Raw genomic sequence first — 20,647 nt, forward strand, 5'->3', positions numbered from 1 at the left:
CCCGTAGCGGCAGAGCAGACATTCATTTCAAGTGCACATGGGACATTTCTAGGATAGACTACATGTCGGAACATAAAACAAGACTCACACAATTAAGACAAATTGAAATCATGTCAAGCATCTGGTCTGATGGTATGAAACTAGAAATCAATCATGAAAAAAAACTAAAGCACACAAAGACATGGAGGCTAAATAACATGTTACTAAATAAGAAGTGGGTCGCTGAAACTGGTTTGGCTCGGTGGATGGAGCGTCGGCCTGCGGACTGAAAGGTCCCAGGTTCGGATCCGGTCAGGGGCATGTGCCTGGGTTGCGGGCATATCCCCAGTAGGAGATGTGCAGGAGGCAGCTGATCGATGTTTCTCTCTCATCGATGTTTCTAACTCTCTATCTTTCTCCCTTCCTCTCTGTAAAAAATCAATAAAATATATTTAAAAAAAAATAAGAAGTTGGTTAACTATGAGATAAAGGAAGAAATAAAAAGATACCTTGAAAAAATGAGGACACAACAACACAAAACGTATGGCACACAGGAAAATCAGTCCTGAGAGGGGAATCATAGCATTACAGGCTGATCACAAGAAACAAGAAAAATCTCAAATAAACAATCTAACTTTACACTCAAAGCACTTGCAAACGAGCAGCGAACAAAGCCCCAAGTGAGTAGAAGAAAGGAAATAATAAAGATCAGAGCAGAAATAAACAAAACAGACTCTAAAAAATAAAAAGATCAATGAAATCAAGAGCTGGTTCTTTGAAAAGATAAGCCAAGATTTACACACCTTTAATCAGACTCATCAAGAACAACAGGGAGAGGAGCCAAATAAATAAAATCAGAAACGAAAGAGAAGTAACAACTGACACCAAAGAAATAAAAAGAATTGGAAGAAAATATTACAAACAACTATATGCCAACTAATTGGACAAAGTGGACAAAATGGATAAATTCCTAGAAACAGACAGTTTTCCAAAACTAAATCAGAAAGAATCTGAATAGACAGATTACAGCTAGTAAAACTGAAGCAGTAATAAAAAATTTCCCGTCAAACCAGAGTGTTGGGCTGGATGGCTTCACAGGTCAATTTTACCAAACATTCACAGAAAAACTAACACCTTCTCAAACTATTTCAAAAAATTCAAGAGGCAGGAAGACTCCTGCGCTCATTTTATGAGGCCAGCATGACCCTAAATCCAAAACCAGATAAAGGCACTACAAAACAAACAAATAAAACAAATAAACAAAAAACCACAAAAAAACAATATTCCTGATGAACCTGATCCAGCAATACATTGAAAAGATCATACACCATGATCAAGTGGGAATTATTCCTGGGATGCAAGATTGGTACCATATCTGCAAATCAATAAACATGATATGTCACATAAAAAGTGAAGGATAAAAACCACATGATTGTATCAATAAAAGCAGGAAAAGCATTTGATAAGACCTAGCACCCACTTATGATAAAAGCTCCCAGCAAAGTCGGAATAGAGGGAACATAACTCAACGTAATAAAGGCCATATATGACAAATCCACAGCCAGCATCATGGGTAAAAACTCAATGGGTAAAAACCTAAAGCATTTGTTTCCTTTAAGATTGAGAACAAGACAGGGATGTTCACTTTCACCACTCTTATTCAATATAGTACCGGAAGTCCTAGCCACAGCGATCAGACAAGAAGAAGAAATAAAAGGCACCCAAATTGGAAAGAAAAAAGTAAAAGTGTCACTATTTGCAGATGACATGATAATGTATATACAGAACCCTACAGATTCTACCAAAAAAATTACTAGAACTGATCAGTGAATTCAGTAAAGTAGCAGGATGCAAAATAAATATCTAGAAATCGGTAGGATTTCTATGTACCAATAATGAACTATCAGAAAGGGTAACTAAGAAATCCCATTCACAATTGCATAAAAAACAACCTAGGAATAAATTTAACCAACGATGTAAAAGACCTATACTCAGAAAATTATAAGACACTGAGAAAGAAACTGTAGAGATAAGTGGAAGCATATACTGTATTCATGCATTGGAAGAAATAACATCTTTAAAATGTCCATACTACCCAAAGCAATCTATAGATTCAATGCAATTCCTATCAAGGTACCAAGAGCGTATTCACAGAACTAGCAGGAATATTTCAAAAATTTATGTGGGACCACAAAGACCCCAAATAGCCACAGCAATCTTGAGAAAGAAGAGCAAGTAGGAGGAATTATGCTACCTGATATTCAGCTATATAAAAGGCCATAGTAATCAAAACAGCATGGTACTAGCATAAAAAGGGACACATAGATCAATGGAACAGAATCAAGGGCTCAGAAATAAACCCATGCCTCTGTGGCCAATTAATATTTGACAAAGGAGACAAAAACACACAATGGGGTAAAGAGAGTCTATTCAGTAAATGGTGCTGGGAAAACTGGATAGCTATGTGCCAAACAATGAAACTTTTTTTCACAGAGGTGGACAGATTCTCATATCTGCTCCTGCATTTGCTCTGCTGACAAATGCTGTTTTACCTGAAGGAAACCTAGCTCAGACAAACCTGTGAGTAGCAAAGAGAGGTGTTTGAGTAGCCTCTGGAGCAGGGGCGGGCAAACGTTTTGACTCGAGGGCCACAATGGGTTCTTAAACTGGACCGGAGGGCCGGAACAAAAGCATGGATGGAGTGTTTGTGTGAACTAATATAAATTCAAAGTAAACATCATTACATAAAAGGGTACGGTCTTTTTGTTTTTTTAGTTTTATTCATTTCAAACGGGCGTAGTTTGCCCACGGCTGCTCTGGAGAGAACGGTGGCTAGTCTTCCTTGAGACTACACCAAAACGCGGCAAGCAGTGTTGTCTTAAAGACTAGCTGCCACATGGAATCTGAAACCAATCTAATGAACTTTTCATGCTCTAGGGTCGTGGTCGGCAAACCTCGGCTCGCGGGCCACATGCGGCTCTTTGGCCCCTTGAGTGTGGCTCTTTCACAAAATACCACGTGGGGGCGCACACGTACAGTGCGATTGAAACTTTGTGGCCCATGCGCAGAAGTCGGTATTTTGTGGAAGAGCCACACTCAAGGGGCCAAAGAGCCTCATGTGGCTCGCGAGCAGCGGTTTGCCGAACCCCAGTTTGCTGACCAGGCTAGGGCAGTGACGGTGAACCTTTTGAGCTCGGCGTGTCAGCATTTTGAAAAACCCTAACTTAACTCTGGTGCTGTGTCACATATAGAAATTTTTTGATATTTGCAACCATAGTAAAACAAAGACTTATATTTTTGATATTTATTTTATATATTTAAATGCCATTTAACAACGAAAAATCAAACAAAAAAATGAGTTTGCGTGTCATAGGTTCGCCATCAGTGGTCTAGGGCATTAAACTCCATTGTTCTAGTCCGTGTTGAGTGACTCTTTACCCGTGGATAGTTTTGTAGCATCATGCATCGGTCACTTGGAAACGATTGGTTCACTGAGTGACACAGGTCTTTCAAATGTGCTGAAGACCTGGCGCGTTGTTTGCAAGCACATTTCATTACACAATATTTAAAATATGACACTTGCTCACAGGAGCAGATAGAGGCAAAACTGTGATTTTCACTTAAAACTTTGAATTTTATCTTTGGCAACAAATACTGTCAGCTGCTTTTCTTGAAGTGACGAGCTCTCTTAGCTCAGTTTGGAGAAAAGGCCTGCCAGTCCGCAAGCCTGAGAGCCATAGTTTGCCCATCAATTGTTTGTTCAAGTAAACACGGTGTTTCAGGGGGAAGCAGCGGGCTCAGCTCGCAGCTCAGCCGCACAGGCCCTGCTGGAGACCATCTTCGTACTTTGGCCAAAAGCCCAAGTGCTTTGTATGTACTCCCCGTTTTGCTAAATGCAAGGTTCGAGATTTACTGAAATCTAATAAAATCGATGCTTTTGTACTGCTTCACCAGGTGCCCGCAGTGCTTTCTTCCCTCTGGGTGGTGGCGGTGGCTGCTTGGGGCACTGCCCCTGCTCCTCGCAGTTGCTTTGACTCATCAGTGTAAGCGCCAACACAGTGCAAAAGGCAACTACGCCTCACGACTACCACAAAGTAGACGTTGCAGACCCCATGACATGGTCTGGGGAGGGGTCCTCTCACCCCCGGGGTTAAAAGACCTGGAACTGCATCACCTCTACCCCTCACTAGCTTTAAAAATTTGGGACCGTTGCTCCTCTGAGATCCAGTTGCTCATCAGTAAAATGGGGAGGACCCAGTGAGCCAATGCATTAAGCACCCAGCATGCACTCACTATTGGTATTTACTAAGGCCTAATGGTTCCACCCTGTGTCTCAGTCAGATTCCCTAAGGTTTTGACCACCTCATCAACCAGCATGAAAAGAATCAGGCCCAAGCATATCACCACCAAGGACTCCGAGTCTGGCCTCCTGCAGGGTCTCATCAGCTACAAGGCGCTGGGAAGCAGACTTGCGGAGATTCGGGGGGATAGCGGAGCAGGGGACCAGGCCTGCAGGACTCCTTGCTGACGGCAGAAAATGCAGATGAGCAGATTCTGTCCGATCTGTTTATCACAGGAAGACGGTGACAATCAACACCAAACTAGTACTCACAGTGCCAGGCACTGAGCGCTGTGCAAATATAGCCCATTCACTGCAGATGAGGACAGTGAGGCGCGGACAGGACAAGTAACGTGCCCAAAGTGACACGCTCTATGTGGTTGACCTGGGATTCGAAACCAAGCCTCTGACTCTAAGGCGGAGTTCTTATCTACTGCCCTGTACCAAGGAAGCAGGAGCGAAGGAGGGGCATTTTCCAGAAGGTCCTTTCCTCTCCACAGAGCTCATGTTTAAAAAGCTCAATTTTATTCTAAAACGACCTGTTTAAAAAAACACTTTGAGTTCAAGAGAAACTCCAGAAAAAAAAGTGTACCTCAAGCCAAGTGTGATATAAACAAATATGTGGCCGGATTTTGAGCTGGTGAAGGGTTAGAAAGGAGCCTCCATTTGGACATTTTTCTTTGAATGACTCAGAGACTGTGACATTGAACCAGCAAAGAGGAGAACGGAATCCTAAGAAGAGCTTGGTCTTGCATTAAACACTGTCTACATCAAACAATGATCAGTGGTTTCTGAGTTCAGAATTGATCTGTGGCCCAACATAGATGTTAGCGGAGTCAGAGACAGAATCCCAGTGGAATGAATCTGACAGCGAAAAGGTAAAAAGGCAGCTCCTGGACCTGGGCAGGCAGGAGGGGGAATGTGGACAGCCGCATCCCGTAAGGTGGGAAGCTAAGACGTTCTACCCAGGGTGGAGGCAAAAGAAATGAAGATTTATGTGATTTTTTTAGAAATTGGAAAGGTAATCAATATGAAGGGTGGAGTGAGCTCGCTAAATCCCCACCTATTGTGGCAGGAAGTCAATAGATTATAAATCAAGAAATAAAGGGCAAACATATTATTTAGAGGTTTGGATAGAACCACCAGAGGAACTGAGTCAGAAACGGTTCCTCTGAGCAGTAGGACTTGGGGTGAGAACGCGGGGGCACCGAGAAGCGATGCTTGTCATTAAAGCCCCTTCTATGCGCTATGACGTTTGAATAGTGTGCGTGAGTAATGTCTTAATAAACTGTAAGATAAAGGCTCTTAATTAAAGTGTGAAGTTTTAGCTTGAAGAGAAAAGTATAACCTTTCTAATCTTTTTGACTTAGTAGAGCAGAAAATTAGGGCAATGATGTTTATTAGCTATTTACTAAACTGGGATCGCAGCCATTGGGGGTGAGGAAATGAGACGGTAGTGAGGGTAGAGGGGAAACCTTGCTTTGTCTTTTTTTGTTTTAAAAATTTATATTGAAATGCATTTTGTGTTACTTTTATATTAAAAGTATTTTCATTAAAAAATACAATAGGAAAAATATGCCACTCAAAAGAACATGAGAAAAATTAAATACCCAGCATTTTTTTAGAGAGAGAGAGAGAGAGAGAGAGAGGTGCAGTCACTCAGTGTGTCTCCCTGGTCTCTAGAGGTGGGCTACCAGCCTCCCCCTTCCCTCTGCTTGAGGACCAGAGCCCAGGAGGCTGGCTTCCTTTCCGCTCCAGCCCGGCTCTTGGGAGAAGTCAGTTCTCCTCTGTGGACCCTACACACGCTTGCTTTTTCCGTGCATTTGGCAAGAGGGTTTCAAGCACCTATTGTAGGCCAGGCGGCCTGGGGACACAGCCCTAGGAGAGCATTTCTGTGACAGGGCCCCTCCCCTGAGGCCCCCCCGCCCCCCGCCCCCAGGAGCATCCTGCACCTCTGCTGGGTGCACTGCTCAGAGTCTTCCCTACACAGTTCTGACCTTCCCAGAGACAGCAGCGTGTCCACCGAATGCTGTGTCTAGCACATAGGAGGTGTTCAGTAGGCACTCATAGAGCAGGTGACACAGGCTGAGGTTGTCCCCAAAGGCAAACCACGCACTCCCACCCCCTAAGGGTCTGCAGGCTGGGAAGGGCTGGGAGAAGGTGCAGGTGGGCGGAGCAGGCTGGAGCCCGAGCCAGGAGGCCTGCCCAGCAGGACAATGGCCCTCAGACTCTGAGCACCGGCCTCCCACATTGCTGTCATATCTGTGCCGTGTTCCCACGTGGGAAGCATTACACTGACAATGGCCGCCTTGCCTTCAGGGAAGGACGACAATGCGGAGGAGACGCCGTGGGCTGGCCAGTCCTAGAGGGATGGGCCAGGGTGAGGCAAGGCTGAGGGTGCAGCGTGCGGGGAGTGGGGTCACAGGAAGCGCCCTTCGGTCCAGCAGTGAGCAGCGCAGCTGCGGGGAAGGCTGGGACATGGCGACCTCCAGAACGCGTCCCTGGGCTCAGTCAGTCCTTACAACTTCCTTCAAGACCTGCCTGACCGGCGCCAGGGCCTGGGCTGTCTGTGCCGCTCCCCTCCCCTCCTAGCCACACTGGCTCCTGACCCCCACGTCCTCACCTGGCCTCTGCATTCATGCTTTCTGCCCTGAGTGCTGTTCCGCCCAGAGCCGCTGGGTGGCTCCCCATCTCCCCCACACGTTGGGTTAAAGGTCACCTTCTCAGGGGACCCTGCCTCGGCCACACTGTTTACCATGTCATCCTCCTTGCCACCAGCCCACCCTCCCACCTGAGGGCCGCGAGCCCAGGGACTCTGCCAGGACCCCTGGGGGGCGGCGGGGCTCAGACCTTAGCGTCTCTGGGACCAGCCCTGCCATCTCCCCGGGCAGGAGCGAGGCCGCGGTGGAAAGCGGAGGAGCACTGAGCGCGCTGAGCGCCGAGCAGCAGAACTCTGACCCAACGCACATCATCGCCTCTTGACCTGATAGTCTCATTTTTCTCTAAACACGGAGTGCGAGCCGCGTCCATCGTCTTTGGTGAAAAGTACTATTTTGAAAAACCGGGACTAACTTGCTAGTACGTATTTTAAGGCATTTGAAGCTGGTGAACAGTTCGCTGGCTCTGCGTCCTGTCATGGCGAAGGGGGATGATTTGCGGTGAGTATGCATCTCTGTGAGCTGCTCTTTGCCCAAACCAGTTTCCGCAGGGACAGCGGAGTCTCACACTAGAAGAGGAGACGGCAGACCCAGGATTCTCGGAATCGCTTTGATTTCGCAGGTGGGTGTGATTGCAGTTAAAGCAGCTGCGCGCAGTGCTGAATAGAATATGTGGCAAACGTGCAGGTAACTGTGTACAGACTCTTAGGCCGGAAGAATAGACACAGAGTCTGCTGGGTGTGTGCACAGCGTAGCCACGCAGCCTGTTCCTCCCCTCTCCCCCGCTGGGCTGCACCCAGAGCACTAGACATTTCTAAAGGAGACGGTGGGACCTCTCTGCATAATCTTTGAGGAAAAGATGGAAAATAAGGGATGGAGAACTAACGTTGAAATTTTCAAGACGGTGGAGTCCGACGGCCCCGAGCTGCAGGCTCCTGCGGGGCCCACAGTGCGGCCGGGACTGCAGCGTGTGCTTTAGCGGGAGGTCTGTAGGCACTGAGCCCAGGAGAGCGACTGCCGGAGGTTAGGGGGGCCTCTGAGTTCAAGGTGAGTGAGTTGCCTCACGAAGCACATTCCGTGCATGTCCCCTGGGCATGTGCTATGTGCCAGGCTCTGGTTCTTGGCCAGGGTCCTGGGAAGGGTGGTGGAGAAGGAGCGTTTCCATGGTGATCAGGTATTGGACAGTGCCTCTCTACAGTGTGCGAGGAAAAGGGGGATGATGGTGTCAGGTCTTGCCTGCCCCACGCCCATCTCGGCTGCCCATGCCTGGACTGCTGAGGCCACGGTCACGGAGAGCCAGCCTGGTGGGCCGTTGGTCTGTGGCAGGCCTGGTGGCGTCAAAGGAGGGTTTGGCCCCCTGAGCGCTGCCCTGGAACCGCCTGCAGATCCCTAAGCCACAGAGTTATCAGACAGAAACCTCGACCTCTGCCTGCCACAGACTCTAAAACACAAATAAGTCAAATGATGGTGTGCCCAAGTCCAGTCCTCAGGAAGCGGGGCCGCCACGAACCCCACGGCCCCTGGGTTTTCAGCACCCTCCCCCCCCTCCCCCACCCCGGTCTTCATGGCGAGTTCGCCTGAGTCCCCGAGAGTGTGCTGGCCTGCAAGCAGCCAGACTCTTTGGGAAAGAAACTGTTCTCAATTCAAGTGATCGATGTTGCCTTTTTTAAAAAAAATAGTATATTTGGTCTCCAGAGATGCTGTATTTTTTAAAATATGTTTTTATTGACTTCAGGGAGGAAGGGAGAGGGAGAGAAAGAGAAACATCAATGATGAAAGAGAATCATTGGTTGGTTGCACTTGCACGCCCCCTACTGGGGATCGAGGCCTCAGCCTGGGCATGTGCCCTTGACCGGAATTGAACCTGGGACCCTTCAGTCCACAGGCCAATGCTCTATCCACTGAGCCAAACTGGCGAGGGCCAGAGGTGCTGTATTTTTGCAGCCTAGAGCCACAACATGTAAATCTAGTTAGTTCTACCATTTCTTTTCCTTGACCTTGCTTTCTGGATTTGGAATAAAAATGGGCAAAGGTTGGGTTTATTATTTTTCGCAATATTTCTTGTTGAGGGGTTCAGAGCCGGTGACTGACAGGAAACTCTCTTTGACACAGGAGTGGATGGGCTGGAGAAGGCCCTCCCCACCAGGCGGGGCCCTGCAAAGGGAGCCAGTGTGGTGGTGAGGGTGGCGCTCTGGCACAGTCCCAGCTGCTGCCACTGGAGGTGCTGTATAGCCACTGGGCTTCTCTGAGCCTCAGTCCTTGTTGGTGAAACAGGCCTGTAGGTAGGGCAGAGGCCAGTAGGGGATTCAGCTGCATTTGTTTATCCAAGTGCATGGGGCGTAGTAATGACAGCAGCACAGGTAGGGTGGGGTCCCAGCTCTGCCTCCTACCAACCATGACCTCTCTGGCTCTGCTTCCTTATTTGTAAATGGGGACAATAGAGATATCTACTTCCTGAGAAGGTCCAAGGATTGGATGAAAACCATGTGTCAAGTGCTTACAAGTGCCTGGCATGTACCATGTGCCTGATACACACATAAGTAAATGCTCAGGGTTTAGCCTAGAAATGGATGCTCATAGCTCGGCAAGGAGAAGGTGTTTATTAAGTGTTAGCTATTTGTCACTTTACTGTTTCCTTGTCACCTCTTCCTGGGATTCTCATGGCCCATCCTCTCCTTCTACAGCTTCTTTGGAAGCAGGTGTGAGGATCCACACTGGCGTCTCACCTGCTTGCTGACCCCAGGAGGAAGGGAAGACCTCTCCTGGACATGGCTTCCACGTGCAAACCCAGGAAGCAGCCCACAGGAGCCTTGCAGGGAGCTCTCAGACCAAGAGCTTCTAGTCTTGGCCTTGCTGTTTATCTGTGTCAGCTGGGAGCACGCCTCCAGAGACCCTCCCCACACTTGCCTGATCCTGACTTCTCCTCCTTGGTGTTCACCGGCCCCTCTGCCCTTGTCCGGAAGTGCCAGTGCTCCCCAGGGTCCTGTCACGTTCCCTCCTGGTGTCCCCTGGGTTGTCTCTGGCACTTCTGCACTTTCAAGCCTTCAATTACCACCTATGCCTGGGTGATCCCAAGTGTCACTTCAGGTTTCACCTTTATCCCGAGCTCTCTGTCAGCGCTTCTTCACATTTTCAGAGTGTGAGACTCTCTCCATAGAAGCGCACACTCACATATTTTTCTTGAAGTTTCATGAGCACATGGAGCCTTATGCATGGAGCTACATGGAGACCCCATGCTAACTCCATGGGCCTCCCTCTCTCACCCTCCCCCTCCGCAGCTGTGTCTGCTGGGTCTACCCTTAATCTCTCGTGTCATTCCTTTTACCGCAGTCAGAACATCGCCTCCCAAGGCTTCTTCCCATTCCGGCCCCAACAGATACTACTTCCTGCATGTTTGGTCAGGGGCTGCCTTTTCCTGGAGACCATTACAGAGAGGGGGTTCACACTGACTTTCTTTCAACCTCTCAGAAAAGGGCCCAGGGCCCCTGAGCAGAGAACTGAGTGCGAGGTCTCCAGGAAAGAAGAGATGATGCAGCAGAACGCCTGACGAGATGAAGAGTCTCGGGGAAAGGCAAGAAGAAGTGCGATTCAATACTCTTGGAAAAACAAAGGGCACTTCCAGAAATAACATGTTGTTATAAATTTCTGTAATAACTGTCCCGTTTATTCAGTGGCAGTAAATGTTTTAGGCTTCGCAGGCTAGGCAGAAAACTTGAGGATACTAAGTAGGTACTTATGAAATAAGAAACAAACTCCACAGATGTTTTAATGGCAACATTCAAAATTATAGATGCTGAAATTTGAATTTCTTATTTGTGTGTGTTGTGAAATATTATTTGATATTATTTATTTATTTATGTTAAACATATTTTATTGATTTTTTTACAGACAGGAAGGAAGAGAGATGGAGAGTTAGAAACATCGATCAGCTGCCTCCTGCACATCCCCTACTGGGGATGTGCCGGCAACCAAGGTACATGCCCTTGACCGGAATCGAACCTGGGACCCTTCAGTCCACAGGCTGATGCTCTATCCGCTGAGCCAAACCAGTCAGGGCGATATTATTTAATTTTTTCAACCATTTAAAATGTACAAAATATTCTTAGCCCGTGCATTGTACAAAAATAGGCGATGCGCTGATGTCTGCACATGGGCTATCGTTTGCCAACCCCTGAGATGAATGTCTCCCATTCTCCACAGGCTGAATCCGACACTTCCATCATTTTAGAGGCAAAGCATGAAGTACATCCTGTTTATTTGATGAGTCTCAAGTCAGTGGCGTGTAAATGTGTCACTGTTCTATCTTTTGACTGTGTTATATGCAACCCTTCATTTCTTCAGTGATATTGTGGGCATATTTTATAACTTTCCAGCCACTTTTGGTTGTTAAAACTTCCAGTTGTATATCTGATTGCAAGGTTGTATCCCTGACCCTCTCTCTTTTGCATCCTGGCAGCTTCGGTATGTTGAGCCAGGGAGCAGGAAGAGAAAGAAGGTCACGTGCCACTTGGCTGGGTGAAGGTGCGGACCTGTCGTTCATCGTTGCCGCATCTCCAGCTGGCGCCGATGGCCAGGACCCTGCGTGGCGGGAGACACCTGCCTGGTTAGCGGAGGGCCCTGGGGCCTTCCCACTGCCACCTCCTTCTCTGATGTCAGCCATCTGAGTCGGGTCCAGGCTTTTCCATCCCACCTTGGCTCCCACCACTGACAGCTCCCATACCACTGAGCCCGTGGTACCCTGTGAGCCTTTGTAAAAGGCCCTCCTCCCTTTGGATAGACTCCGTTGTGGACCAAGGTGCATGGTTCGGGGAGTGGAGCGTGGGATGACTCTCAGTCCTTGCTGGACCCCTAACTGAGCAATCCTGGGCAGGGCAACATCTTAAATGCTGTGCCACCCTGGCTGGACTCTTCTTGCCTAGCAGGTTTCTCTGTTGGGTGGGGCACTAACAAAATGGCTCAAGCTCCGCCATCCACTATTGGACCCCCTGCACTCCCAGCACCTCCCCGTTGCAAACAGGCTGCCCTGCTGCCAGCCCCTCACTCCGCCCTGGCACTTCCCTCCACCTCTTGTGAAGTAGGCACGTGAGCAGAGGGTCAGCCCCGCTGCCTAACAAGCATCCAGTCCAGGAATGGCACGCCAGTCTCTTTCCCAGGCACTTGGATCTTGAATTCTTCTTAGAATCATCAAGGAACTAAAGGTATTGGGAGGAAGGATAGTGGTATAAGAACGCTAACATCATTTGTCTTAGCAAAGGGATAGTGTCTAACATGGATGGATCAAGGCCTACTGATCAGCATACTATGTAGAAACATGAAGGAATGAAGGGACCACAGGAAGGACTGAGACAAAGTGTTAAAAGCCCTTGCTACTTTCATTTTCTTCCCTTGCAGGTGAGGAGACTCATGCTCAGAGGTTAACCAACTTCTAAGGCCTCACGGCTAGTAAATGGCAGGACCCAGGTAAGAACTCATGTCTACCTGCCCTCAGAACTCCGCTGTCTGACATTCTTGTCGTCTCCCAGGGATTATTAAAGGCCATTTGCTCCTCTCAGGGCTGAGAGAGTGGGCTCTGGCAGAGTGGTGCGGGCGGGGGCGGGAAGCAGCATCGGAGTTTTGTGTGCTTCTCTTTACCCTCAGCAGCATTGGTTCACTGGGGGCACTTCCACATGTCAGAGTCTAATTTCCAAGTTGTAAGAAACACAATTCTCTTAAAATACACAGGGAATTCATGTCAAGTTTTATTCAACACATCAGTGAGGGAGCCGGCAGAATGACAAAGCTGGTTCAAAGGAGGATGCTATATATTTTTTTCAGTGAAAGTGTTCCGAAATAGATAGTTAAGTTAGATATAAAACTGATTAATGTCCTAGAGGGTAGGCAATAAATCCACAACAGTTGTGTCTGTCTCCTCTCATGAACAGAAACCATTTGGATCTCAACTGAACAAAAAGCGTATGTGCATCTTCTGGAGCTTTCTACAAGTAAACCTGTAACTACAGCTGGGCTTGCACTCACAGTAAACGCTAGTCAGACAATGTTATGTCCCCGGAGAATCAGATGGCCCCGTAGGTAAGCTTGTTGGACGCTGCTCTACGAGAACATTCAAAGGGCAAACCATCTTTTTGCCCAATTTCTTGTTTTATTGTTTCCCAATGCATGTTGGTAACCCGCACTGGTCACCCGACAATGGAATGCAAATCACTTGCCTTTATTCTAACAAAATTTCAAATGGTGATCAGAAGTATCTTCAAGCGTCTATTTCCTAAGATGTGTTGAGCCCTAGAATCAGAAGGTAGGGGGCCAGGTTTCAGGTAGAAAGAAGAGAAGCAGTTCTTTTCCACCAATGATGACACATCTAGGAGTAAGATTCAAAATATTTAAACACCGGTAGGACACAAGGCCTGCCAATCAGAACGGATGCTTCCATAGGGCTGGAGCAGGGTCATGATGGCCCTGCTGGCTCAGGTCTAACCCTTTATGTGATGGATCTTACAGATGCCTGGGAGGATCCAGGAAGGACTATGGTGGGGTTTTGAGGGCGAGGGCTGGGGGTGGGGTGGGGGGGGGGGGACGGGGATGTGGGCCAGGAGCTGTTTACCAACAAGTAGGGAAATAGTTCAACATTTTAATAACTTGTGTGGCTATACTAACATGTTCTGGCTGAATGTTAGTCAAGCTCACACCCTCCTACTCTTGCCACCATGCCAATCCTGACCCACCCCCGGCACAGTCCTGGCCACTCTTTCCCATCCTCCCTCAAGACTCCAGTTCACTTCTCTCTTCTCTCTGCCTCTTGGGCTTTAGGGACAAGGATGAACAGTGCAGGGACAAGAGCAGAGTCAGGGGTAGGGAAGAGAGCACCGAAGTATTCTGTACCCGTGGCCAAGGGAAGGTACCGCATTAGATCTGGGCCTGGAGGCACAGAAATGACTCCTCGATGCTGTTTTTAAGCTCTAAGGCAGTGGTTCTCAACCTTCCTAATGCCGCGACCCTTTAATACAGTTCCTCATGTTGAGGTGACCCCCAATTTCATTGTTACAAATTGAACATAATTAAAGCATAGTGATTAATCACAAAAACAATATATAATTATATATGTCTTTTCCTCGACCCCTGTGAAAAGGTCTTTAGACCCCAAAGGGGTCTCGACCCACAGGTTGAGAACCGCTGCAGGCTATAGCAGCACCACCAACAGGCAAGAATCTCTGTCCTTCCCAGTTTACAGTCTCCCAGGGGCAGCGCGGAGACAGGAGCAGTGTGCCTTGATGCCTGTGGAAGCACCCAGCAGTGGGTGAGCACACGGGAAATACTCAGGCAGCGCTCTGTCCCTCGCTCACCCTGGCCCAGCCACATCTTTGCAGCTTCCCTGAGGCTTCTGAGCACATCAGTAACGCTAGAACCCCATCTGGCTGAAAAAGTCAGCCATCTGGAGATTTGGAAATATGGGGAAACTTCTAATGACTGACTAATTTTTTCCCCCCGGTTTTTCAGCCAGATGTTTGATGTCATTCAGGCCCATCTACAGCAGAAATAGCAGTTTATTGAAACTCTTTTTCATATTTTTAATTTCCCTGTCCTAAAATCCTAAATGGGCTTTCTTTTCTTAGTAGGATTTTTTTTTTTTTTAATGAATCAAAAAAGTGATCCTCGGCTAATGAAGAGCAATTCAGTAATCAAATGTAAAACTATAAGAAATTTGAATTAAAAGGACCTTTTAGATCATTTCCAGGTCTCAGCACTGGCAGCCCAGGGGGCAAATTCAGCTGCAGGGTGAGTGTGACTTTGCTGGCACCGTGTTTTTAAGAAGTTGACTTAGTTGCCCACTTTTTAACAATCAAGAGAGTTTTTACCTGGCATTTTAAAATTTGAATTACTGGGCCGAATTGGAACACATTTCCCCAGGGTAAAAATCAACTGAAGCTAAGGAGCAATCGCCCCTGAGATGGGGCTTGTCCCCAATTTGCCACAGTCCCCACCACTCTCTATTGCCCCCACACTGAGACAAAGTTTCCGTTACCATACATCTTCTTCAATGCACTGCTACTCCCGCCCTCCCCCATAGAATTGAAGTAAGGGGACTGTGAAAGGCCCTTTTTCACACTTTACACTGCCTGCCCAGTCCACACGGAAATCTGGGTTTGGTACGCCTTAATCTTATCTGAAGCTCCCATTGTAGATTTGGGTAAAGCGAGGCCCAAACAAGGAAAGGACACACACAATTGACATAACATTTAGTGACAGAAATGGGGTGAGCTGCCAGGGCTCCTCGCCCCTAGGCCTGTGCAGTGGTCTTTCCACTGCCTCAATGCACTGCTTTGATTGTGCCTAGGGCTCCACGATTTCCCTAATGAGAGCGTCACATGTCAAACAGGTTCTCATTCAAATTCACACACGGCTGTTGGAAGCCCGCAGCAGGTTGGGCTCTCCTCTGTGAGAGCCTTGCCTGCTTTCCAGATAATGAGTCAGGCGTTCGTTTCGGTTTCTCAGTGTGGGTGTCTCTACATAGGTCGCTTGTTTTTTCATTCAAAGCATGTCCTTTGCTGCCTCTGAGCTTGCGCCTGTCTGGTGGCTCCCGTGCCCGCAGACACTGCACAGGCATGCTGAGTGTTCTGGGAACCGGAGCATCTGAATGGCAAGGCCCACGGGTCGGGGCGCCCTCACAAGCCAAATGTCTGTGCCAGTCGCAGCCTGTCCCCCAGAGCCTGAGGGAATGCTCTCCAGCCCATGCCCCGAGAAGCAACCGGGCTCAGGTGCAGTAAGCAACTGCTGAGTTGAGGTGTGTGACCTTGGGAAAGTTACATAACTTCTCCAGCCTCAGTTTCCTCATCTGTAAAATCAGGGTAATAATAATACCTATAGTGTTGAGCTCCTTTGGAGATGAAAGTTCATTTTTCAAAATTCTTAGAACAATCCTAACACCTGGTAAATGCTAACATAACACTGTGGTGAGTGATAGAAATGAACACTGGGCACATCGCCTCTCTGGCTTCAGCAGCCATCCCAGGCCCATTGTAATCACTCAGTTGGCTTTGACTTGATAACTGTTTGGAGGATTTTTAGGAAATTCAGACTCCCTCGGCCCACTGCCAACCTATGGAAGCAGAGAACCTAGTTGTGGGGCCTGAGGATCTATTCTTTTTAAGCTCCTTATGTGATTCTGATGGCCTCCCAGGTCTGAGAGCAACGGATGCACTTGAATATCTTTCTGACACTTGAATACTTCGGTGGTGGGCAGCTCATCGCCTCTGAAAGCTCCCCGTTCTGCAGGGGACACATTTTTAGATTGAGGCCAAACCTGTTTACCTCAAGCTCCCACTTCTACCCCCTGGAGGCCACGCAGAAGGCTTCACATCTCTTTTCCGTATGAGAGCTCTTCAGACAGTGCAGACAGCTGTCATATTCCTGCTGAGCTTTCTCTTCTTTTGGACAAAATGGCCATATTCTCTCATGGGGAAAAAGTATGGACAAACTGACTCCTCTAATTTGCGATATATAAAAAGATGAGCTACAAGGCCCCCATGCCCTAGTTATCCTTTGACACTTAAAGGACCAGAAAAAATGAGGATGTTGAGGCTCTGGAAGGCAGGAGGTACCAAGCGGGGGAGGGCTGTGCACCTTCATGTCATCAGGCAGGGCTCTGTCTGCGGCATGTGCCACGCAGAAGCCAGAGGCCCCTGCAAATGCCAACACGTGAGGTAGTCAGTACATGAAGGCAAATCTTGGCTTCCGTTTCATCCAGGCCCATCTAGGTGTTGGCTATATGGATGTACACACAGCTAAAATTTTATTGTGATTCATTGAAGTTTCTGTATCTTACAGTGTTTGATACTTCAAAAATATAAACAAAAATGTAGCTGGACCAAATTTTATGGAGGCTGCAACCAATATTCTCAAGAGAATTCACCTGACCAAGAGCATGTCTTAGCTTCACCAAATCCCACTTGATTCAAATTCTCACTTCTCACAGAATGCCTGGGTGGGGCTCTGATTCCTTGTGCCAACTGTGGGTGTAGGAAATGCTGCTGGAGAAAAGAGAATCCATCAGCTGAGAAATGCTAAAGGTTCGGGAATCCTAGGCCCTGAAGGGGAAATTGGTGTTTAATTGTGCATTCCAAGGTTTAGTTCCTAGAGGCAGAAGAGTTGGAAATAATTGAAACATGGTCTACATGTGCAGACATCAGTAGGAATCTCCGATTTTTTATGCCACCCCTGGAACCATGTAGGCATCAAAATATCCACAAAATCACAGCTTTACAAATGGTAACTCAATTCCTTATTGTCCATATAAGAAAGCAAATTACGGAATTTTCCTTAAGTAAATGACTTCACCAAATCCAACCACAAACAACCACAAATGTTAGCTTCTTGACAATGTTTAGGAAAGAATTATTCTAGAATTTCCATCAGTACACTGGATACAATATGAGCTTTGGATAGTGATAATTTAATACCACCTATTCCAAATTAATAATTTCCCAAATTAATAAACTGAGGGTTGACAGTGGCAAATGTCTTAACCAAGGTCATACAGATAATTTGCAGCCTTGCCCAGGTATTCTGACTTCACACACAGAATCCTTCTTGCATTTAAAGTATTCCTCTCCCACCTGGACTTCCCACCAGTTGCAAATGTGCATTGGAAACAGACTCTGTTGCAGTAACTCTTACAGGCAGGAGAGCAGTTGATCAGAGTGTCAGGACACGGGAAGAAGGCCAGGGAATGAAGCAATATTACACTAGCAAGTGATGTCATAGCATGACTTCCTAAGCGGCTGACATAGATGCAAGTCTTTAAGAAGCCCTGGCAAGTGTCAGCCAGTGAGAATGCAGGCTGGACAACCAATGATGAGCAGGGGAAGGGAGCATATAGGGAATCAAGATTCTCTTACCCATCACTGTGACAAGCTTCGCAGGTTCCCTAGAAGCCCAAGAAAACTCCCTTTTAACCCTTTAATCCAGGGCCTTCCCTCAGGCACCTAGGCTCCAAAAGCTTCGATTTTGTTCTCTATCTTTCTGCTCTCTCCCACTGACATCCGGCCATTGCCCAGTGATGCTCAGAGTGACTCCAGTGGAGTGAAAGCAAGTTTAATAGTGAGACAGGCTACCGAAGAGCTTGACATTCTAAAATCGATCTGTCCTCTTCATTGTAATTAAGCTGATTCTCAATTTTTAAAATTAGAAGTGACAAGCTTCCATTCTTAAAGAATCAATCTTTTGCAAATATCATGAAAATATATCTGTTCAATTTGGGGAAGATTTAGGAAAGAAGAAAGGTGTATACCAAATACCAAGATTTCACTTTTGTTTTGATCCCCAAATAATAAAATGTGTATTTATAAGGACATTTTCTTAAAGTGTGTGTGTGTGTGTGTGTGTGTGTGTACGCGTGCGCGTGCATGTGTGTGTGTGGGAGGGTTCACGTATGTTAGTCTGGAACTGGTTGGCAATGGAAGTTCATGAAAATATCTAGTTAGACCAAACTCATAAGGAACTGGTAAGACTGTGTTGAAAAATAAGGAAATAGCTTAGAGTGCATCAGGCTAGGTCAGGGAGTCGCTCTCCCTCTCCCCCACCCCCACCCCCACTGAAACACAATTCAAGCCGAGCCAAAGACCCCATCTCAAGCCAGAGATCAAAGCAGTTCACAAAATGACTAGGGATTTTGTATTTGAAGACTTTTCTTAATCGCAGAAGCTGCCTAGGGGACTACACAATCTCATCTCATGAAGCTTATACCAAAAACAATCAGTCAGCTCCAAACCCTTCATCCCACACAACATGGCATTAGTCTTGCTGGGAACGGTCTGGACAGCCGCACCTTCTCCGCAATCATCGGAACCGCTTTTCCTCCCCCCGCCCCCACTCACTGCTTCTGCCTCCCCCAAGCCCCCAGAGGAATATTCAAATATCAGAAACGGGATTATTATTGAGAGGAATTTGCAAATACCTTCCAGGCAGCAGGTCCTCCACAGCCCTGAGTGTGTCATTACTTCTTCATTCTTCCTGCTGGTTTCATTATCACTTGTAGATTTAGTCCTGCACACACCTCTGGAATATAACCAGTAGTCCGTGCCCACTGCAATGGTCATTAAACTAAACGCTGCAAAGGCTCCCACAGTGGTGATCAACATCTGGATACCTCTGTCACCCATCCTCATAATTCTTCATGGTATTCTGTATGGCTGGGGGTGGAAGGGGAAGTTCAATGCCGGAGGAAAAAAATCACTCTGCAGCTGGGTAACCTAAGACAGGCTCTTTCAAAAATTCGGGTCTTCGTTTGTCAGCATCCACAGGGGCTTTGGGAAAGCTGGGCTTTCCTGTCTGGAGCTCTCTCCAGTTCCCTGGTTCGCCTATGGCCCTGGGAAGGGTGCAGGCTCCAGGGGGCTGGTCCACATCACTGCTGCCTTCTGAGGGTCCCTGGATTCCTTTCATTCCTCGGGAGGTTGGTAAAGATGAGAGTCCGTGCAAGGCATGGCTCCGGAGCCTGGAGCTGCCAGCTCGGTTTGAGATGCGCCTGGCTCCTCACAGCCCCGGGAGACTCAAGGCAAAGAAATCCAGAGAGGTCTCGGTGTGTGCGCGTGTATGTGCGCGCGCTCGCGCGTGCGTGCGTGCATGTGTGTGTGTGTGTGTGTGCGCGCGCGCGCGCGCGCGTGTGCTGGGGGTGAGGGCGGATGGCAAAAAATAGCACTGCTGGGAGGCGAGTCGCTGAGAAGAGTGTTCACTGCTTCCCCTGCCTCCCAGGAAAGCTCTCCGCCTGCTGCCGACACCCCCGCTCAAACTGGAGGAAAGAGAGTCGTGGGGCGGGGCCGGCGGTTTCAGGGGGGCAAAGGCCCGCGGTGCTGAACGGACAGCTCCCGCCCGCCGCCCCGCCTCCGCCATCCGAACGCCCGGGCTTCGGGTCCGCGGTGCTGAACGGACAGCTACCAGCCTGTCACTCCCGCGGCTGCACCCCCGCCCTTCTGGCGCCGGGGCTAGAAACTGGGGCTGCAGGAGGGTCTTCCCCTCCCCCCCTCCCCCGCCCTTCCCTGGCCCTTCCCAGGATGGGTCTGAGCAAGCCCACGCTCCGCTCAAAGTTTGGGGAGCTGGGGCAATCAGAGCCGCTCCTTGCGCTGCAGCACAGCCTGGTCCCTCCGCTCCCGCGAGAGTTAAGGAGAGGGGAAGGGGAAAGAAGCCCGCAGCGCACCCTGGCGCTCTCACAGCTCGCACCCAGCGCGTCCCCACCTTCCACCGCACCCCCACCCCAACCCCCACCAATGTGCCAGGCAAGTTTGCCTTTTGCTGCTGGCTCTGCTGGAACCCACTGGGAAAGACCCAGTCTTCTTAAAGGGACCTGAGACTCTGGACGACAGTTCCAAGGCTCACTTGGGTGGGCAAAAAGTGTTGTCACAGACACATCTGTGTATAGTCTGTCTCAATGTGGCTCCCCACAAAACAAGCAATATGTCTACCCTCCTTTCTCTGGAGCCCTGGTGTACACCGGAGACCACATGTTCAGATCAGACCTGGAGCTGTTCATATACATATGAGCATGCACTCCTAAAAGAAAGACGGGCTCATTGTATACAGACTCTGTTGCACACATATCAGGGGTTTGGGGAAAGGGGTGTTTAACATTGATCTCTGGATATACCTCATATGTTTTAACAATCCTACATTGCGGGGGTGGAGGGCA

At 48.2% G+C, this 20,647-nt stretch overlaps 1 protein-coding gene across 1 annotated transcript in view; it reads right to left on the bottom strand.

Annotated features, from left to right (window-relative positions):
- CACNG3 (calcium voltage-gated channel auxiliary subunit gamma 3) overlaps nt 1-19,714 on the bottom strand; it is a 68,156-nt gene extending 48,442 nt beyond the window's left edge. Inside the window, exon 1 of the mRNA XM_036308219.1 lies at nt 18,923-19,714. Within this exon, the coding sequence (XP_036164112.1) occupies nt 18,923-19,133 (211 nt within the window). The 5' untranslated portion in view covers nt 19,134-19,714. The remainder of the gene's footprint in view (nt 1-18,922) is intronic.
- Nucleotides 19,715-20,647: the final 933 nt, after the last annotated feature.

Source organism: Myotis myotis, unplaced genomic scaffold (genome assembly GCF_014108235.1).
Source record: "Myotis myotis isolate mMyoMyo1 unplaced genomic scaffold, mMyoMyo1.p scaffold_m19_p_5, whole genome shotgun sequence".
NCBI lineage: Eukaryota > Metazoa > Chordata > Mammalia > Chiroptera > Vespertilionidae > Myotis > Myotis myotis.